The sequence below is a fragment of the Mirounga angustirostris genome, unplaced genomic scaffold (genome assembly GCF_029215605.1).
Source record: "Mirounga angustirostris isolate CCGP_5_RB_7025 unplaced genomic scaffold, mMirAng1.0.hap1 SCAF_7, whole genome shotgun sequence".
NCBI classification, from domain to species: domain Eukaryota; kingdom Metazoa; phylum Chordata; class Mammalia; order Carnivora; family Phocidae; genus Mirounga; species Mirounga angustirostris.
The window spans coordinates 97,180,569-97,200,914 of NW_026991715.1; the positions used below are offsets into that span (position 1 = coordinate 97,180,569).

Below are 20,346 nucleotides of genomic sequence, written 5' to 3' on the forward strand. Positions count from 1 at the left end.
TGCTGATGTGAGTTCTTATTTACTACACATTCCCATCTAATGGTCTTTAGCCAATGGCTTATCAAAAATGTCACATTTGGCTCCTTGCCCTCCCAAGATCAATAGGAGGGTCTTATGTGGGCTGGTTGTGAAAATGAATCAAATCCCCAAAGAGAGGGAGAGAACTGGGAATGTGTCCAGTCGCAAAATGGCTTCCCAAGCACCAAAGAGGAACAGAATAGCAGGCACTGGGCAGCTTCTCTAGGGACATGGTCTTAATCTTTTCCCAGGCAGCCATGTGACCTTGGGCAAGTTACTTCAGCTCTCTGAATCTCCACTCTCCAGTCCCTAAGCCAGAGAAAGTAAAGGCACCCACCTCTGAGGGCCGTTAGGAGCTGGGCCAGGCTCATGCTAAGCAATCAATATCAGCTATTCTTACGCCTATTATTATTGTTATAAAAGCTTGACATATTGTAAATCCTTTGTGCTAGCCATTCCACTCTTAGGAATTCATCATAAGGAAATTATTAAAAAAATACATGAACATAAACCTGCAAAGATGTTTACTCTAGTAGGATTATAATGCTGAAAAAGGGAGATTCGTTTCAAAAATTTTTAATCTTTAGAATGGACTATTTGTGAGTTTGTGGAAGAATATTCAGATTTAGAAAGATGTTCCCTACCTATCTTTAGTCAAAGAATCAGGGTAAAAACTGCATGTGTGGTATTACTCCTATATTGGTAAAAACGATTGCTACATGTGAACAGAAAACTGTCTGGAAAATATACTAAAAAAAAAGTTGTTTTCTAGGTTTCCTAGCATCATCATATATTGCTTTTATACTGAGAAAAACATAAATAAAGGTTATCATTTTAAAAAATTGAGATTTGTTTTGTATTGCTTGTTTGGGGACTTGTGTTATAGATGCTTTGAAAAACATGGTAATAGTAGCTTCTGTCATTTCTTTCTTTCTTGTTTCTTTTATTTCTATGTGCCGGCACAGTTCCAAGTGCATTATAAAGATTACCGCATTTAAATCTCACAGCAATGCTATGAATGTGTAGTATTACTGTCTCCATTTTATAGATGAGGTAATGGAGGCAGAGACAGGCTGAGTGACTTGTCCAAGGCCACACAGCTTCGAAGTACTAGAGGTTGAAATTCAAGACCAGGCAGTCTGGACTGGTCCGTACTTTTCTGCACATGCTTGTCTGTATTGGAAACAACAGCATTGGCATTCCGCAGAATATTTATTTAAGCTTTATTTGTATCTGTGTATTTACATATTCTGAAAATTGTATTTAAATCCCCGCAATGACTTGATATATACAATAGGACCCATTATCTGAGGATATTTGGAATTAATAAAAGGCCACTCAAAATGAATGCCCTTAACAAATGGGAACATGATTAGGACTTCATCTTGAAGAATGAAGCTCTAATTATGAACAAATTATTTCTACCTCAGACTTAGGAAAATTCAGGTTATATTAGGAACCATAGTCTAATTGTTCGAATGCACATTTATCCCTACACAAAATGTGATGGCAAACATTTCATTGTCTCTCAGCTGCATCGATTGCAAAACACATCCTGGTCTCAGAGATGTCAAAGATGAGCATTATGTGCATCTCCGAATCGATGGAATACTCGAGAACAATGCAGCATCACTTGAGCTTGACTGGTGTAATACCATCAGAAGGGATATTTCTGTAAACACACTGGCTGTCTCTGTCAAATGTCCTAGGACCTCTCTTGGTATTATTCTAATCGCCCTCCTGGAAGTGCCGATTTTGTCACCTGGTTACTTCTTGCTGCATATTTAGCTGCGTTTTACCTCAGCCAGATCCATGTTTGCCAAGGCTTCCCCCCAGTACTTTAAGGCAGATCTCCGGCACCACTGTCACTGACTTAATAAAATTCCTGTTTGTGCATGAGTTTTAACTGTAGTCCATCAGCGATGGTGTTTACATCGTACTTTGTGCAGGCTGCTCCTGGAAAGAAGCGCCTACCAGAAATGAGAACAAAGAGGGGTCTGACTGCTCAGCCCCGACATACCAGTTTTGAGGCTCTCCATTCTTTCATGTGTAAAATGGGACTGCTCCTCACAATGCCTACCTCACTGGGTTGTTGTGAGGATAAAATAATTCACAGGAAACAGTCCCAGGCACATTGAGCTCCCAGCTAATGCTGACTATTACGATCATAACTAGTGTTACACGGGGAGGGAGCTCTGAGTAGAGAACATTTTTATAAGTGATCAGATGATTAATGAATATTTTTGTCTTATAACAACTTTTGCTTCTGTACGAAACATCCTTAACCTGAAAGGGGCTTCAATTAACATTTTAAAAGCCATTAATTTCTGTGAAGATGTTGGAATAAAGCTTTTCTTAATATCTCTGAATGTAGGGGCACCTGGGTGGCTCAGATGGTTAAGCGTCTGCCTTCGGCTCAGGTCATGATCCCAGGGTCCTGGGATCGAGTCCCGCATCGGGCTCCCTGCTCCTTGGGAGCCTGCTTCTCCCTCTGCCTCTCTCTCTCTCTCTCTCTCTCTCTCTGACTCTCATGAATAAATAAATAAAATCTTTAAAAAAAAATATCTCTGAATGTAGACTTGAACTTCTGTAACTCTCATTTATTAGGAAGCTTATCGATCTGCAAGCGGCTTTCTTTGAATGCACACTGGCGTGTGTTTGCTCAGATAAAGTTGTATAAGCAAATGCACTGGTGGATTCTGTTCCACCAAATGCCATGTAGAGCAGAAATACAAGTTTGTGCCAGAATGTGAAACCAGGAGTGCAATTTCAAATGGACATGTAACATGTCCCACAAAGGTTACATGTATGTATAGATGTATGTATATATATCTATATTATAGGTGTATGTATATATCTATATGTGTGTGTGTGTGTGCGCGCGCGTGTGTATTTTAGTGCAGAGGTTTCGAAGCTAACTTTCAGTTTAGGGTGCAACCTCTCTATTTCTGTATTTAAGGCAAGGGATGGAAGTTGTTGTTAGATATAGTAAGTGATTTAGCCTTGAAACAATTATTTCCTATTGCTTTTCTTTCAAGCTTGTGGATCAATTTAATTGAAGAGTAGTCAGAGCCCATAAGGGAAATGATTAAAGAAAATACTGTTGTGATTTGCAACTACGTATATATATTCATTGTGATTTTTCTCAAAATGGTACAAACAAAACAAAGTATATAAATAAATTGAATCTTGAGTGATGTAAGATTATAGTCACCATCCATAGCCTCCTAATTCTTCTTTTACTCACAATAGATTCAAGCTTGTCATGAATTCATTTTTCTTAAAGAGAGAGACATTACAAAAATTAAGAAAAGTATAAAGAATGTGGTAACAAATATCCGTATTTGAACCACTCCAATGCATAAATGTTAGCATTTGTCATATTTATTTCCAATCTTCGTGCTTGTGCTGGAGATGGGGAGGGAGTTTGCTTTACTGTTAATATTTTATTATGGATCAATATTTTATTATACTCCAAGAGGTGACCATTCTCATGAGTTTAGTCTCTCTCCCTGTGTCTCTATCTGTGTAGAGTTTTTTCTCTGTTACACAAACAGTAAACATACATATACCAAGATTAATATTATAATAAATACGGATTTGAACTATACACTATATTTATGCTAATAAAATCATTGCTTTTATCCATTTTATTAATGGGGTTCTACATAAGATCTCACTTGAAGATAAAGGTCTTTGCCTAGGAAATTTGCAAGCTCCTGAATTACAGTGCCTCTGAGAGTCTACTCAGTCTAAATACGCAATGTGGTGCTGTCCCCTCTTACTCATCCTTGTCTTTCCAGTTTCTGTCTTTCTCCCTGAGTTCCATGTTCTCAAGCATTACCCTTCCTGAAAAACATCCACAGTGTCCTCCCATGCACCTCTCTCAACACTAGCTGTCTTGTAAAACTCAAGCATCCCTGGAGATTTCTCCTTAGCTCTGCTTGGTGGCTGCCCAGGAGGGCACCCACTCATTGAAGTGGCAGTTTTGGTTCCTGTTAGGATGCACCAGATAATCACAAGGGGCCTCCTGAGAAAGACCTTTCCAAAAGTACTTTTAGTACAATACAGAAGAAACCAAGTCTCTTTTGGTTTCACAAACTCTTTCTCCATACCTCAAATTCTTTGGGAAAGGAAAGGTCTGAAAAACATGCCTGTAAAAATATGCCTCCCTCCAAAATGAAGTTAAATCATTATGTGATGTACTATGCAAGCTGACAGTCATACTCTGGTATTCCCTCTGCATGAAGCTCACACTCCACAGGAAGGGGGAAGTCTGGGGAGAGCCCATCTGACCGGTCAGTGGGCACCACAAGGGCGTGGAGATGGCAGCATGGGCAGAGAAGCAGGGTGCTCAGAGCACTCAGGGTCCCCATGTCCCAGGGACCTAGCCAGTCCCACCTCAGACTGCAACTGTGTGCCGTTTACATACTTGGGGAAGAGAGAAGGGGACAAAGAAAAGTGAGAGTTCATTTTCAAAGAAGGCTCTGAATCTGAAAGGGATAAACCCAAGGGGGCAAAAGCTAACATCACTAATCGCCATCTATAAATTTGCTTTAAAAAATGTCATTTAGGGGTTTTCTGCTGATGAAGACAAATAGGAATGTGTGCTCAGCTCATTTTATCTTGGCCCACACAGGCTCCACCTCCTGGATTCCAGAGTATTTCCTATGATCCTGGAGCAATTTGTGGTCTCTTAAATAGTTCCCTATTGTTTAATGTGTCTGGTGGCTAGCATTGCTTCCCATCCCACAGACACATCTCAGCGTAAAGCCCTGGGGGGTCAACGGCATCTGCTTCTATCTCAGTGCCACACAATCCCTAGCATCTCCCTCTAAGAACCTGCTGGAGCTGCAAGCCCACTCTCTGCTTCCAAGTTGCCTCTGGAAGTCACTGGGCTCATGGCTCCATCAGTCTGAGTGATGAAATAGGCATTTTTAATATTTGCTAAACAGGACTGTAGAGAAGGTGAGTCTCAGCAGGGCTCCCAAGCGGTAAGAGCATCTTGTTGTCTCAGGTTAATCATGTACCTCATTTGCCAATTATTGACTTGTTCTCACAAAGGATTTTACTTGGCTTGACATATCAGTAGCAATCAGTGATGAACTGTCAAGCAAACTTGCTCACCGCCTTAACCACCCAAGACCCCGACTTGCGGCAACAACCTCTGAAATTTCCTTTGATGCCTAGCACTGTAGCCGGGTCAGATTATTATTATTGCTTCAAGTCTGAAGTTCCTTTCCAGAACTGAGGTTGAGCAAATCTGACACAGTTTGTCTGATTTCAACTACCTGGCAAGATGCACTAGGCTTCCTCACACACCATCCCTGTTAAGAATTCGAATTGGTCCATTGAAACTGGTTTATATTGACTTTGTTTTTGTTTTTGTCTAGGTCTTAAAAAATGCAATACAGGGTGTCAAAATGCTGCATTTAAAAGACAATATAATAGCTGCCTTTCGAATGGACAAAGACTAAACAATGAAAACACTCAGGGTATGTAAGGATTCAGGTAAATAAAATGGGCACCTATGCCCTGCTGCTGGTAGCTAGGAGGTTAGGGTGCATTAACTGGTGCAAACTTTCAGAAGGACAATTTGGCAATTCGTATTAAGTCTTCACGGGTTGACTTTCAGGAAAGGATTAAAGGTGTCCACAAACACTAGCCACAAGGACAGGTATCTCAACATTTTATTGTAAGTCAGTAGGGCTTTTCCTGGATTTATCTGGTGCTCCATGTCTCAGGGTCAACATAAGATTGTATTTCCTGCTCCAGTGAAGTTAGGATAGGACTTGCTTTGGTCCGTCAGACAAAGGCGGAAATGACATGCGTCACTTCCAAGCAGAAGTCTTCAGGGAAGGGTCCAGAATTCACCACCTTCTCCTTCCTTTGCTGCACAGAACTAGTATCTCCCTGAGAGTGGAGGTTCTATAGGTCTGTGTCCTTGAGTGAGGCTGATATTGCGCCAAGGCTTCTTTAATCCATGCGAACGTGTGAAGTGGGGTTTCCCAACTTCAGCACGACTGACACTCTGGGAGGGATAATTCTCTGTCGTACGTGTTTAGCAGCATCCCTAGGGGTGACCCACTAGCTGCTAATAGCAACTCTGTCCCTGTGTGAGAACCAAAAATATTCCCAGACGTTGCCACAAGCATCTGCGTTGGGGGCAAAATCACCCCTGGTAAACGAAAAATAGCTTCTGTTATTTTAAGCCATTTAGATTCTTAGTTTTTTTTCCCCCCTGCAAACTGATAGATTTTATTATAGCAAAAACATATGTAAACATTCACCAAAAGGGGTAAAAATTATGGCTGTTTTCGCTTCCTTTTGTTTCTCTGTTTTGAAATTCTTTTCTACAATGAAAATGCAATTTGTTCTTCCATAAGAAGGAAAACACACTAGAAAATTAATTTTACCTTAAGAAGCTATATTTACATCATTGCTCATCTATATACAGTATTTGCTAGGGCCACACAGAGTTTCTTAGTACCACGAAACACTTGTATATGCTATCTTTATGTTATGCTTTAGTGGACAAAGTGTTTTCCCATTCTACCTCTGTTGTGGTGGTGTAATTACAACAGCATTGTGAGCCAGGTAACACAGGTAGACAAACTGAGGCTAAAAGAGGTTAAGGGCAAAGTCTAAGATCTCCTGGTTCATATAAGCAGGGCCTCTATCCTGAACTCTCCAATTCCAGGACTTTCTCCCCCATGCCACGTTGCCTCTGTATCGCTGTAAAAAGCTACATTCAAAAATTCAACTGGGACTCACTCTGATTCTTGAGGTAAGAAAGGGTTCTCTTCTGTATTTAATATCCTTGGACAAGGATACGAAACCTTGTAGGCTCTTGGTCAAAGCATGATACTCAATAAAATTTAAGCATAGCTATTTCATGCAACACAGCCAATAGAATTTCATAGTCATCCCCCTCCCCATCTCTTCCTCTTTCTTTCCAGCTCAAATGAGTCACCTTGGCTAGACTGCCAATCCCCATAGAACTTATGTTCCTTGATAGGATATGCCAATAGAAATGAGAAATTCTATAATGGTTCGAGATGTGAGTTAGTCACCTATCCCTGCAAGGAGCTAAGCACTGTCTCCTCGAGGAAATGTAGCTCATCAAATGGACATGAATGCACGTAATGACAGTGACTGAATGTGAGACTGTGTAGGGAGTCGGTTTTTTCTCTTTTTCTTCTTTTAAGAAGCGCCCCTATATTGTACCTGTCTTGTGCATTTCTAAGCATCTGCACTGTGTCTCACTTACTTGACCCTCTAATGCACGCTAAACTCCCAAATTGGCCGCTGGACTGAAACCCTCAGCGTACATCAGCCCATGCCTATTCATTTCCCTTCCCTTGAACTGTGATGAGGCTGTCCCTGGAGTGGAGCTATTTTGAGAGGACGACCGCTAGAACAATCACTAGCCTGGCAGGAGATGGACAGTGTGGTGTAGCCACAAAAGAAAAGACATTGTCATTGAGGGTTTGAGTCCTGAATGTCAGAACAGCAGGGAAACTGGGCAGAGTATGTTCCTGCCTGCTGTCCACTATCCCTCAGTTCCAGGGAGTTACCGACTTGACTTGCCATGATCATTTGCTTTTCCATGATACTAGTTGTTCAGAGCATGCAAGGGAAGGGGGTTAACAGTGCTTTGGTACAGTGTCGGGAAGAAGCGTTTTTCTCCAGCAAAGCTCCTTGCATCCAACCGACTGAGAGGAAAGTTATTCTCAGCTGTGCCCAGAGGCATGTTCATATTTATTCGAATAAGGCCAATAAGCAGATTTCACCACCTCAAGTCCTTCCCTGTGCTGTGGTAGAATCAGTGGAGTCTGAGGGTCAAGGACACCACCTCACAATCTGCATAACTTCCCAGGGCAGCACCCTGCTGCCTGGCCAGAAGTTACAGAAATGCCATAGGGACGCCTCTCAGCTGACTTTCTCTCTTTCTCTGGATGCGAATCTCTTTGAAGAGCAGATAAAAATTTTGTATCAGGAGTTCTGCTTGGTCAGGGGCTATGTTAACTCATCTCTGAATAATCAGTGCCTAGACCAATAAATATTTTTCTGGATGGATGGATGGATGGATGGATGGATGGATGGATGGATGGAGGATTTATTGATTGCCACTTTACACATTGGTCCCTACAGCCTGGGCTGTCTATGGTAAAACAAACAGAAAACAAAACAAAAAGTCCCACAGCCCTCCTCTAGTCCTTTATATTGATTCTTTGATTCTATCAGGTTGTAAAGATGGGATTGCAAATAAGTTTCATTTTGAGAGTCAACACTGGTCAGTTGGTAGTGGTTGCCTTGAGGGTTCTGTTGGAGGTTATGTGTGCACTGAGCTCACCGAGGAAAAAGTGCAGCCATCAATGAGCAATGTCGGCCATGAGCCAAAGACAAAGAAATGGTGGCCTGACTCCTTTGCATTTGCCAATGGGTTTAGAGCTTTCAATTCTTTCAATTCAATTTTCTAGATGAATACCTTTCCAACACATTTTAAAGTCATCTTTGACTGGATAAAATGAGTAGTTAAGGAAGTTTTCCTTCCACTGGGGTATTTTCCTAATGTATTTCTTTTTGTACTTGCTGGATTTGAAAGCCAATGAGGCAGGAACGCCCTACTTGGTTTTTCTTGGGATACGCAATTCTTATTGGAAAAGAAAACCAAGCTAGGTGGGTGTTAATTTGTCCCCAGTGGTGTGTATATAATAAAATCTCTACCAGGACAAATTAAAGGATGGATGAGAGGAAAAACAATGAAACCCATAATCTAATCCAATCTCTTCATTCCCAACACTGGGGATAATCTCACTTTCATAGTGCCATGGACGTCCCAAGGAACTCAGTAGAGGGAGGAGTAGAAATCACGGAGAAAGGGCTGAATTTTGGTTAATTTACACAACGCTTTGGGATGTCTCCTACTGATATTGTAATAAATTGATCCAATAACTAGAACACCTGAAATGAAAATGCCCAAGGATAACCTCCAGGGCTGGCAAAGCTGACTTCACCAGGTAGGAATGTCATCTTTTTTTTTTTTTGAGGTACCATTCATACAACAGAAATTATGCCATTTTATAATTCGGTAGTTTTTTCGTATATTCACCATGTTGTACAATCGTCACCACTATCTAATTCCTGAGCATTTACATCACCCCTAAATGAAACCCCATACCTTCCAGCAGTCAGTCTCAATTCCCTCCTCTCCCCTCCCTGGAAATCACTCATCTCCTTGCTGTCTCTATGGGTTTTCCTATTCTGGACAATAAATGGAATCATACAGTATGTGGCCTTTTGTATCTGGCTTCTTTTACCTAGTACCATACTTTCAAGATTCATCCATGTTTTAGCATGTAACAACACTTCATGCCTTTTTATAGTTCAATGATATTTCACTGTATGCATAGGTCACATTTTGTTTATCCATTCATCAGTTCATGGCCATTTGGGTGATTTCCCCTTTTTGGCTATTATGAATAATGTTGCTCTGCACAGTCATGTATATGTTTTTATGAGAAAGAACATTTTCAGTTCTCTGTGTGTATATACCCAGAAGTAGAATTGCTGGGTCACGTGGTGATTCTAGCTGTGACTTTCTGAAGAACCGTCAAATTCTTTTCCACAATAGCTGCACTGTTTTGTATTCTCATCAGCCATATACCAATGTTCCAATTTCTCCACATCCCTGCCAACACTTGTTATTGTCCAACTTTCAATTATAGTCATCCTAGTGGGTAGGGAGTGGGAATTTCTTTAAACTCATAGGTCCATCAAGCATGGTCATACCTGGGCATGAGATGGTGGAAGTCCCCTTCTTATGTAAACACCAAAGAGAGCATCCTTCCCAAGGGAGATGTTGAACTTTAAGAACTGGGGTTGACTGATGTGAATCTGTGATCTCCAAAACACGCCTGGGGGGACTTCTTGAGTCACCCGTCGACCAACTTCTGCTTCACCACTGTCTATGCTGCTGTTTTTCAATGACCAGGGCACTGGAAAACAGGAAGTGACATCAAGTCAGTGACATTAGTACACATTTGTTGGTTCTACATTTCTGTTAATTTGCATGCCAGGCATTGAAAAAAAATGAAGATGAAACTCATGGCAAGTTCATCTTTAAGTATAAACTCATAACCCAGGGCAAGTGAAATACTGGCACAATGCTTTCCAAACTTCTGTGATTGCTCTTTACTGATCGAATACAGTAGGAGCTGGAGTCTGGGAAGTACGTGTAAAGCTTCTAACAACCTCGAATAGGGCTGGGGTGTACAATTACCAGCAGGGGAGACAAGAGTGATATTAACTTGGCACCAAATTTAATTCTTGTAGCCTTTAATTATTCTTCCCAGCCAGAAACAAGTCCAATATACTGACATTTTTACAAATGGAAAAAAAAAAAAAAAAGAAGAAGCAACAGTGAACATACATTGGCCCAAAGTAAATAGCAATAGAAAATAAGGACTGGATCTCAGATGGACGTAATATTGGGGGTGACTCCTTCCCTGGGAGGGATCTAAGCACCATGTGGAAATCACACTTCTTTCATGGTGACATCAATGTACCTCTGTTGCATTTGAAATTACGTATATAGAAAATATTGGTTGTCCACACTCGGCTTCCTTCAGAACTTTAATAAAAGGGGTTGCAGAAATACCTATTTTTAAAGAGTATTTCTTAATAACAATGAAGCAGGCAGTACCTTCTACACTCCTGAGGGTGGTTTTATTTGCAAACACAGAATTAAGGAATAGCTGGGAGTTACTAGTAGTTGCCCAAAAAAAAGCAAGTTCATCTCTCAGAGCCTTGTTTTCCCGATCCCTTAAGTGGGAATAAAATCTAAGTGGAACCTAGCTTTATAATGGTCATTAGTGATTTGTTCAGATGGAACTTCTGAAAGAAGTTCTGGGGGTCTTTTCACTTTGTAATCGATCACTTTGATGGACTTGTGCGTCGGAAAACTTCTTTAGCACAATGGGCAAAGGACTGGAATCAAGCTCCCCTCTGCATTCTGTAACAGACAGGCTTTTCTGAAAATATTTATCTATATTTGGCTGCAATTCAGTGCAAAAGGTTTGGACGGTCAGGAGAGGTCATGGGATTGCTGAAGGCTGGCATGAAGGGTTAGTGAACTATCTGACTTGGCGGCCCTGCCTGTTACTATCTAGCCCCTGCATCAAGACAAGGCTCATAAATGACCTTGGTGCCACTTTCTCCATCTGTAAAATGGAAGGGTGAAATTTTTGGATCTCTGAAGGTTTTCCATATCTAAATTATAAAAGAAAACCGCAGAATGACTTGAGGGTATGAAGTTTTGTTTTTTGTTGTTTTTTTTTTTAAACAAGAGAGGGGATGATTCATTTTTATTTAGCTCAATAATGGGTCAAATAAAAAGTCAACAGGGCTTAAAATAAAGCTGGAGAAATAATGATTTGGACTTTTTTTTTTTAAAAGATTTTATTTATTTATTTGAGAGAGAGAATGAGAGAGAGCACATGAGAGGGGGGAGGGTCAGAGAGAGAGGCAGACTCCCTGCTGAGCAGGGAGCCCGACGTGGGACTCGATCCCGGGACTCCAGGATCATGACCTGAGCCGAAGGCAGTCGCTTAACCAACTGAGCCACCCAGGCACCCTGATTTGGACTTTAAAAAGAAACTCTTGACCTCTAGAATAATAAAACCAGAGAACGGGCTTCTAAGGGAAATTTGGAAGCTTTGATCACATAATATCGTTAAGAAGAAACAACTAGTAAGTCCCGAATGGGTCAGACCTTTAGATGGGACTAGATGGTTTGTTCCTCAAACATGTTATGTGGATGTTGGACATGGAATACTTCCCTGTAGGGGGAGGAATACTACACAGTATGGAAGAGCAGGGATTCTGGGCTGAGACTTCCCTGGTTCAAATCCCAGCTTTGGCACTTGCTAAGTGTATCAGCTCTCTGTGCCTTAGTCTGCACATCTGTATCGTTGGGACACTATTATTTATTTCACAGGGTTGTTATGAGGATTTAATGAGCTAATCCATGCAAAGCTCTTAATATAATTTTAGGCACAACATAAGTCTTAAATAAAAATTAGCTATCATTATTATTATTATTATTATTATTATTATCTGCAAGGCTCTCAGCCTAAACAGAATGTTGTTTATTTTGCTGAAATAATGACATGTCCAGGGGGAAACACTTGTTATCACCCATTAATCAGAAGCTCTAATTATTATAATTTGAAAACTAATTTGTGCTTAAAAATGCTGCTGTTGGCACACTGCCCCCTCCCCCCACATTAAGGCCTTTTGGGGGAAGGGCTATAATATAAAGGATGCAGTAAGGAAGGGGTGTAATAACAAGGACCCCTGGGGAAGAAGAGTTTAGAGACCAAAAGTAACCCCAGCAGTCATAGTGTGGCAACAAGTTAAAGAAATTCATTTAAAATAAAAAAGAACTTTAAAGAAATTATTCATCTTTAAACGTAATAAGATGGGCTTTCCTTCATATCTGTTGGGCTTTCAGGGGTTGCTGGGTTAATGACAGGATATGAAAAAGAAGCAGGAAATCAGCACCCATGAGCCCGCTAATCTACTGCTGAAACTGAAACGGATTTTGATAATGTCAAGCCAAATGAGGATGCAAGAGATTCGCAAGGGAGCCAGCTGCTGGAGGGCAGTTGCTCTGGAGAAATTCAGACAAGGAGCCTCAGGGGTTTGGTTCGTATACTAGTAGGATACCCGTTCTCTCACTAGACCCAACTTCAGGACACTGCCTTTGGTAAATGAGCTGCTACTACCAGTGAGGACAGGCTGCCTTTTCAGTGTTCACACCTCCTCCTAGGGTTCCATAGCTCCCCTCCTTCACGTCCCATCCACTAAAGGAGGCAGTGCATGTGGGTGATGAAGTACAGGTTTTGCAGCCAGACAGGGCTGGGTTAAAATTCTGTCTCCGGTTCTTCCTTGCTGTGTGACCTCTAGCAATTTGCTTAACCTCTCTGGGCCTCCATTTTTTTTTTTTTAATGTAAAATGGAAATGAAAATAGTAACTGTCTCACAGGGTGGGAGCAACAAATGGGAGTACACAAAGGAGGGCTTGTACAGGGCCTAGCACATAATAATTGCAAAATAAATGCTAGTTAGTTCCGTTTAATTAAATTAAAAAAATGAAAAACTATAAGGGGAAAGCACCTAGCTTTCTTTGTAGAGTAAAGGATTTTCTAAAAGAAAGAAACATCATATGGATATGTAATATATATGTACGTATATATGCATACATGTATATATACATCTATTTATCTGCATACCCATCAATCGAGAGAGTGTCGAATTCTACTGACATCGACTTAACTATGGGAACAAGTGTGAAATTGGTAGTCAGGATCTGTTCCCACTACTGATTTTTGGTAGGACTTTCCAGAAGCTGGTATGGCCACTTTATCAATTAGCTTACTTTATTGATAAACCTGCTTTATTGAGTAGCACTGAAATTAAGGTCCAGCTCAAGCGCACCTTTGTACTGATGCCCTCTTTTTCTTTTCACCCCGCCTTCACTCCTACCACCAGACAAATAGGCTCCTTCTCTCAGTGTTCATAGCATCTACACTTTGGTATTCTGTGGGGTCCAGCACCTGTTGTTCGGTCCTATCATTGATCTTGCCTGCCTTTCTAAGTCTCTTGTATTAGACACTGTACTTCCTGAGGTCAGGCAGAACGGCAAATGCATCTTTGGGTTCTCTGTGGTTTGCACCTGGCAAACTGTAGGTGATTTATAAATGCTTGTTGAACTGAATCAAGTTTTACTTGTCCATCTGATGGGGGGTTTTAACATAACCCCTGCCACTACTAGGTAAAACGGGAGTGTTAAGGAAGATTTATTTTGAAAAGTTGCATATAAATTGACTTTTTTTCCCTAAATAAAATCGAAAGCTCTAAAGCTTTATGGGGAAATTTACTATTTAAAGGAACCTTCCTTGTGGATCCTTTCCAAAAATCACGAGTAAACTCTTAATTTATCTTTTGTGTAAAACCTTATAAATAAATAAGCGAAACCAGGGGAGCTGAAATGTAGTGGAAAGGTCCTTAGATTAATAACCAAAAGCCATGGGTCCTAATCCTCATACTTAATGACCTTGGCCCTTTTGTGGAAGGGAATAGGGGTGTAAATGAACTCTTTGGTTGAACTCCCCTCCTTGCTACTAAGCAGCTGGCTAGTTTGAGGCCCATCTTGCTCTCAAGGTCTCAGTGTCCTGAACTACATGGACCCACAGATATCTTAAGGGGCATTCTACTGGAGTCTACTGTGTTCTACCGACTGGGGGGTCATCTCTGGGTACATGCTACAAACAGTGAGAGAGAGAGAGAGAGAGAGAGTGTGTGTGTGTGTGTGTGTGTGTGTATGTTGCCTGCGAGAGGGAGCAGGGGCTATGAGCAAGTGAAGGAGATTTCACTTTTAATAAATTAAATTCATTTAACATGTTACCGTTACTGTTAAAAGCTAGTGACTACTTTCAAACTGAATTCTTCAGATATGCAACTGAATTATGCTTTTGCAAAGTGGAATTTTCACTACTGTCCACAAATACATACTTTTATATATAAAATCTTCATTTTGAAATAATTTCAGATTTACAGAAAAATTAAAAAAATAGTATAAGGAAGTCCTGCATATCATTCACCCAAATACCATAAATTTAATATACATTTGTTCCATCATTCTATTTTTTTGCTGAAACATTGAGACTAAGTTACAGAAGACTGTTCCTTTACCTCCCAATATTTCTATGCGTTTTTCCTAAAAGCAAGGATATTCTTTCTCAGAACCATCGTACAGTTCTCCAAAACCGAAAGTTAACATTGATACAATGCTATTTCTAATTTCTATTTCTATTTCTAATTTATAGATCTGATTCAAATTTGCCAACTGTTACACTGACATTCTTTATAGCCATGGGAAAAAAGCTTTTCCTATATACTTAACAAAACATCTTTAAAATGAGTGTGCAGAACTCACACTTCTTTTTAATTTTAAAAAGAACAAAAAAGAAAAAAAATGTGATGCCAACACTGCCTCAAAAGAGATAAAAAGGAAAGGTGGCTTTTTAAATTGCTGGAGCCCGTGTGGGGAACCATCCCTGTGACTCTGTCTCGGGAGGGCAAGTCCCTGGGCTGGTGCCCAGGAGTGAAGGTCTGGGCTGCGCTCGAAGGTCAAAGAGATCAGCACCCTGAGCCAGGCTCCCAGTCCCACAAAGGAGGGTCTGAACCTGGGCTTCCCCTGGCCCTGCTAGCTATTCTAGGACCATAAACATGGCTAATCCCTAACAGGGTGCCATTGAGAGACAGACAACAGGAAACAAAGTAATTAAGGTTTCTATCTTCCCCGCCCTCCCCCAGTGTGGATGCCCTTATGGAGAAGACTGGAGACCTCAGGAGGCCTGCTGCACAGTGGAGCCGTCAGCCCTGGCTTTGAATCCCAGCTCCGACAACTACGAGCTGTGCGCCTTTGGGCTAACCACTGCCCCTCTCTGGGTTTGTCTATTCATCTGTACGATGCGGTTGCTCCTGAGGATTAACCAGGGTAACATATGCAGGACCCAATTTGTGGTTTCGTCTACAGCTTTCTACCCAGGTGTTGTGCTGCCTATGCACAGCCGTAAATATTTATCGCAGATTTGGAATATCAATTTGTGATGGTCTAATTAAGATGTAGGCTGCTTAGTGTAGGCACGATGAACTAAAAAAGGGCCACGGGGTGGGATAGGACTCAGTGAAACAGGAAGCCACTTTCCAGGGCAGCTGACATCAGTACTCAATGAGTGATCAGTATGTCTGCAGACAGGGAGGGACCTGCCACATGAAGGAAGCTGCTAAGGAGAGAGAAAACAAAGTCACAAGATCATATGCTCCAAACTCCAGGTGTTGATGTATATTCTAGCGGCTTCTCAGGTGGACAACTCTGTGCAGCCTGCATTAGCAAAAAGCTGCCGGACTTTCTTGATTTAATAATGACTAATGAACGTCCTGAGCAATGCTGTGTAGGTCATTCACTCATACTTCATGTAACAAACATTTGTCAAGCATCTACTACAGCACTAGGTAATTTTTGGTCAACATCAAAAGCTGGGATGTATGTCATACTCCCCTGATCCCTTGTCTGGACAGCAGGGCAAGGTCCCGTGGACCCTGTGTGGGCTGGGATTGGTCGCCTTAGGAGAAGAAGACTTAAACAGCCATTCCACAATCATCCACCGAAAGTCTGGCCACCAGCCTTGGGTTCTGGGTAGTGACTGAACATGGTGCCCCGGCAAGTAGGACTGGGTCCCGCCTGTAGCTCCCTGAACCGTGGCTTCCATGTCAAACTTTGCTCCCTACCTAGGAGCTGCAGGACAAAAAGTGGAGAGGATGATCATGTGGCCCTAAGAAGCAGACCCTTCATGATGGTCCTGGCTGGTTCATCTCCAGCTTAAAGATGAGATTTCTGGAAGTTTTGAGGCAACACTCTAATGATCAATTTTACAGGCTGGGCCACCTCTCTAGCTCCACGGAAGATTGCTCATGTAAATGTGAAGCTAGTGCCTATTTCAGAAACGTGTACCGAAAATTCCAACCAGTTAAATAAGACTGATGTCAAGCAAAACGACAGCCTTCCATAGCCACATTGGGAGATAATCATTTCAGAAAATGTTGCCATAATTCATTTATGGAAACAGCTAGACTATTCCCCAAACAAGTGATAACGGGAACAGACTCATAGTCATACCAGGGAAATGAAGCCTCATATTAATACTTCCTAAACTTAACCGAACTCCAGAGGCACCTCGGCATAAATCTGCCTTGCAGATTATTCTGCCTCACATAGTTTTATCTATTGCAAATAAAGTTGAATTCAGAATATTGCTTCAGTCATTACACCTTGTTTCCATTTATTTGGGAATCAGGACAACCATCTGAAGGTTCTGTTTAACCAAGAAATAGGCAAAAAGATTCTCCTAGGGACATTAGATTCACTGCCTTACACTAACGCTCGTCTGAGTCATCGGCAACCCATCAGCCTTCACCCTGCTGCTGGCTGGCTATTCCTCAGGAATAGATTCGTATCCCAAGCATTCACTGCTCCCGTGATGTATTCACAACATTGCACAGCAATAATGATTTTTATAAAATCCTTCAGTGCTTGGGACTACATGTGGCCTTTACACCTTTTGAAACCCCAATTTGTCACCTTCGATAAAAATGGCCAACTCTTGGCCACTAAGGGTGTTAACTGGCATTTATATATCTGACCATTCAGGTGAACATGATTCTGCATTAATATGTAGTTCAGTTTATTAGAGTTATTTATAGCAGCTACCATTTACTGAGTGGTTACTGCTGCCATGTAATCTCCCGATACCTTTATGATTTTTCCAGTTTTCAGATTAGGGGACCATGAAAATACAGTGACTTGCCTAAGGTCACACAGCTCTAATGTGGTGCAGCTGGGATCAGAAGCCACGTCCGACTGCTTCCAGACCCCATGTATCTAACCACTACGCTGACTGCTTTTCAGATGCTGGGCTAAGTACAAGACACACAAAGAGGTGTGTATCCAAGCAGACAATGGAGACCACCCTGTGGGTGTACAAGTCAACTCTGAAAGAGAAATGTGCCAACGCAAGTGAGGACAAATGCACTAGGGAGGGAAATTGATTATCTTGCTGTTAATACCCACGTCAAGCCATGAGGATGTCATGTCCAACAGAAACTATATAACTTAGAAGGGGGTGGTGGGTAGCAGTCAGAAGCTAAAATCACCAAGCTGAGGTGCTTAAGCAATACTCATCTGTAACAGGAGAGTAAGATGGCTTCCAAGATAAGAGGAGTTGTTGCACTGGTGAGTGGGCTATTGGTTTATTTGCCAGTAGACGTGCAGTATTATAATGGTTGGCTCAAACACAACCACCCCTCGCCCTTCTGGGAACTTCACTGACTTTGAAAAAGCCCCATGTAGGGAAGTGATCATTTTGAAACCTGGGCTGTGTTCATTGAGAGGCTGACAAGAGCCAGAGGAAGAATTACCAACCTCCCTGGTAATCTGGCTCCTAGTACCATGCATTAAGCCAACTAGTAAAAATCATTATGAAGTTTTTGCTGAAAGGGCAAGTGTAGAAAAACATGTTTCTAAACAGAATAACAGTCTTTGCCATTTTTTCCCAACTTGCATACCATCTGGAAATTCTGATTTTTTTTTTTTTTTCCAAAGGGTAGGAAAGAAATGTGCTCCAGGCACAAATAAATGTTTACAGCTGAGTTATAAACCGAGAATGGTGGGGCTTAAAACAGACAGGCTGGCAGTGATAGAACATGAGCTGCAGTGAGACAAATAATGCTGTGGGGGACGGGCCAGCTTGTTTTGCACATTGGCCCTTTTGAATGGGAACTCTTGCTTCCCACCGACCTCATCAAGCAAATGCTTGGGAAGAAGTCTTCACATCTGGGTTTGTTCTAATTCTTAGAAGGTGAAGGAAAAAGATGAAGCAGAACGATGGTCTATCTTGACATTCTGAAGGCAGCCTTCACCTTTGGAAAATACGACGCCTCATAAGAAGTGGCAGCCCGGGGACGCTTGTTAAATGGAGCCACTGAGACATGTCACGATGATGTCAGTGACAGCTAATATTCATGAATCTCTTATTAAGCGCCTGATACCACACACTGTGTTTTATAAGCATCGTCTCACTTATACTGGATGCCAAGAGGGTAAGGGGTACCATTTTACAGATGAGGAACTGGTGGCTGAGGGAGAACACGTGACCCGCTTGTGTTCCTGCAGCTAAGTGATGGAGTTGGCGGTTACAACCAGCTGGACTAACTCTAGAGTCTTCTATTACAGAGGATCTGTTGATGGAATGTTACCAAAAATGTGCCCATCACTTGGTCAAGAAGGAAAGGCTGATATATTGGGAGTTTGGACTCTTCTGCCTCATCTCCTATAATTTATAGTTGCACAACAGTCCAAGGGAAATAGAAATGGGTTTGCAAAGGATACCGAGCGGTGGGCAAACTTCCATAATGGGTCAGATAACAAATGCTTTAGGCTTTAGTGGGCCATCTCATCTCTGTTGCATCCACTCAGCTCCACTGTTGTGTGCAAAGCAGCCATAGGCCATGAATGAACATGGCTGTGCTCCTATAAAACTTTGTTTGCAAAAGCACGTGACTGGCCTGATTTGGTCCATGAGATGTTATTTGCTGACCCCTGATATAGGGGACACCTTGAATTTAAAATGAGTGATAGGTTTTGAGAATGATCCATGAAATTCTACTTGGGAGTTTATTCTTTCTTAAGATCAGTGCACAAATTGGCTACATATGATGTGCCCTTTAAAAGCTCTTGTATTCTTTGCCTCTGGGCCTAGCCAGTCAAACTGGATTCCCTTATGTTATCTGACCAGGTCAGAACACTGTATTGAATCTTCCTTCTCAAGCCTTATCTAATCCCAGATCTATAGAAAAAGTGCTCTGTGCTCTTGTAATGAAGATGTATGAGTTCATTCCTTTTAACGTAGAAATACACTCGAGATGGTGACTGATTCTGGCATTCTGTGGGCTTCCCTTTCTTGATGTGAAACCCAACCACCAAACCAACCACGTTAAGGTTTAACTGAAAGAGAGAATGGAGAAAAAATAAACGATGAACACCAACAAATGGAAAAGGGAAGACAAAGCCCAGAGAACATACTCTCCTAACTAATTAATCAAGTGCTTTGTTTCCACTAACATATCAGAGTGTGTAGGCTGCCCTGTCTATTAGACTCCTTTCCAAATCTGAGCAATGTAAACACTTCTAAAGACCAAGTAATGAAATCTCTATCGATGTGCCATCTTAGATGGAACTCACATACCCTTGTTTTGCTTACATTTTAATTTGCTTCTGCTGGATACTTACCCAGTAATTGCTTAATAAGATTAACCTCCCTGGCAATGTGTGGTGTATCTTGATTAAAACATTATCGGAGTGAAGGATTATTGTATACCAGAAAAAAATGGAGGGGGTGTTATTTAATTAACTTATTGCCAATATATCTTGATTGTCTCTTTGAAACACTGGAAAACTAGTCGATTGGAATCGATTCAGGTTATCTAAATGTATAGAATTGGGGAGTGGGGAGGAGGGAGGTCCCTGCGTAAAGAAACTGAAACCTGGGATCACTTTTTAAAAGAAGACGTAGGTGGGGGTGAGAAAACGAAAATCTTTCTAGTTATTTTTTAAACCAAACTTTACAACAGCTTAAGAGATCTGCTATCTTCAGTCTTAAGAAGAGTACTATTTTGGTGTTCAGAAAGGAGATGTTCCCA

General features: G+C 41.4%; 1 protein-coding gene across 3 annotated transcripts in view; it reads right to left on the reverse strand.

Annotated features, from left to right (window-relative positions):
• Nucleotides 1-20,346, reverse strand: part of TENM2 (teneurin transmembrane protein 2) — a 926,033-nt gene that overhangs the window by 189,714 nt on the left and 715,973 nt on the right. For all 3 annotated transcript variants that reach the window (XM_045901687.3, XM_045901680.3, XM_045901693.3), the window contains one exon: nucleotides 9,814-10,019. In XM_045901687.3, the coding sequence (XP_045757643.1) occupies nucleotides 9,814-10,019 (206 nt within the window). The remainder of the gene's footprint in view (nucleotides 1-9,813; nucleotides 10,020-20,346) is intronic.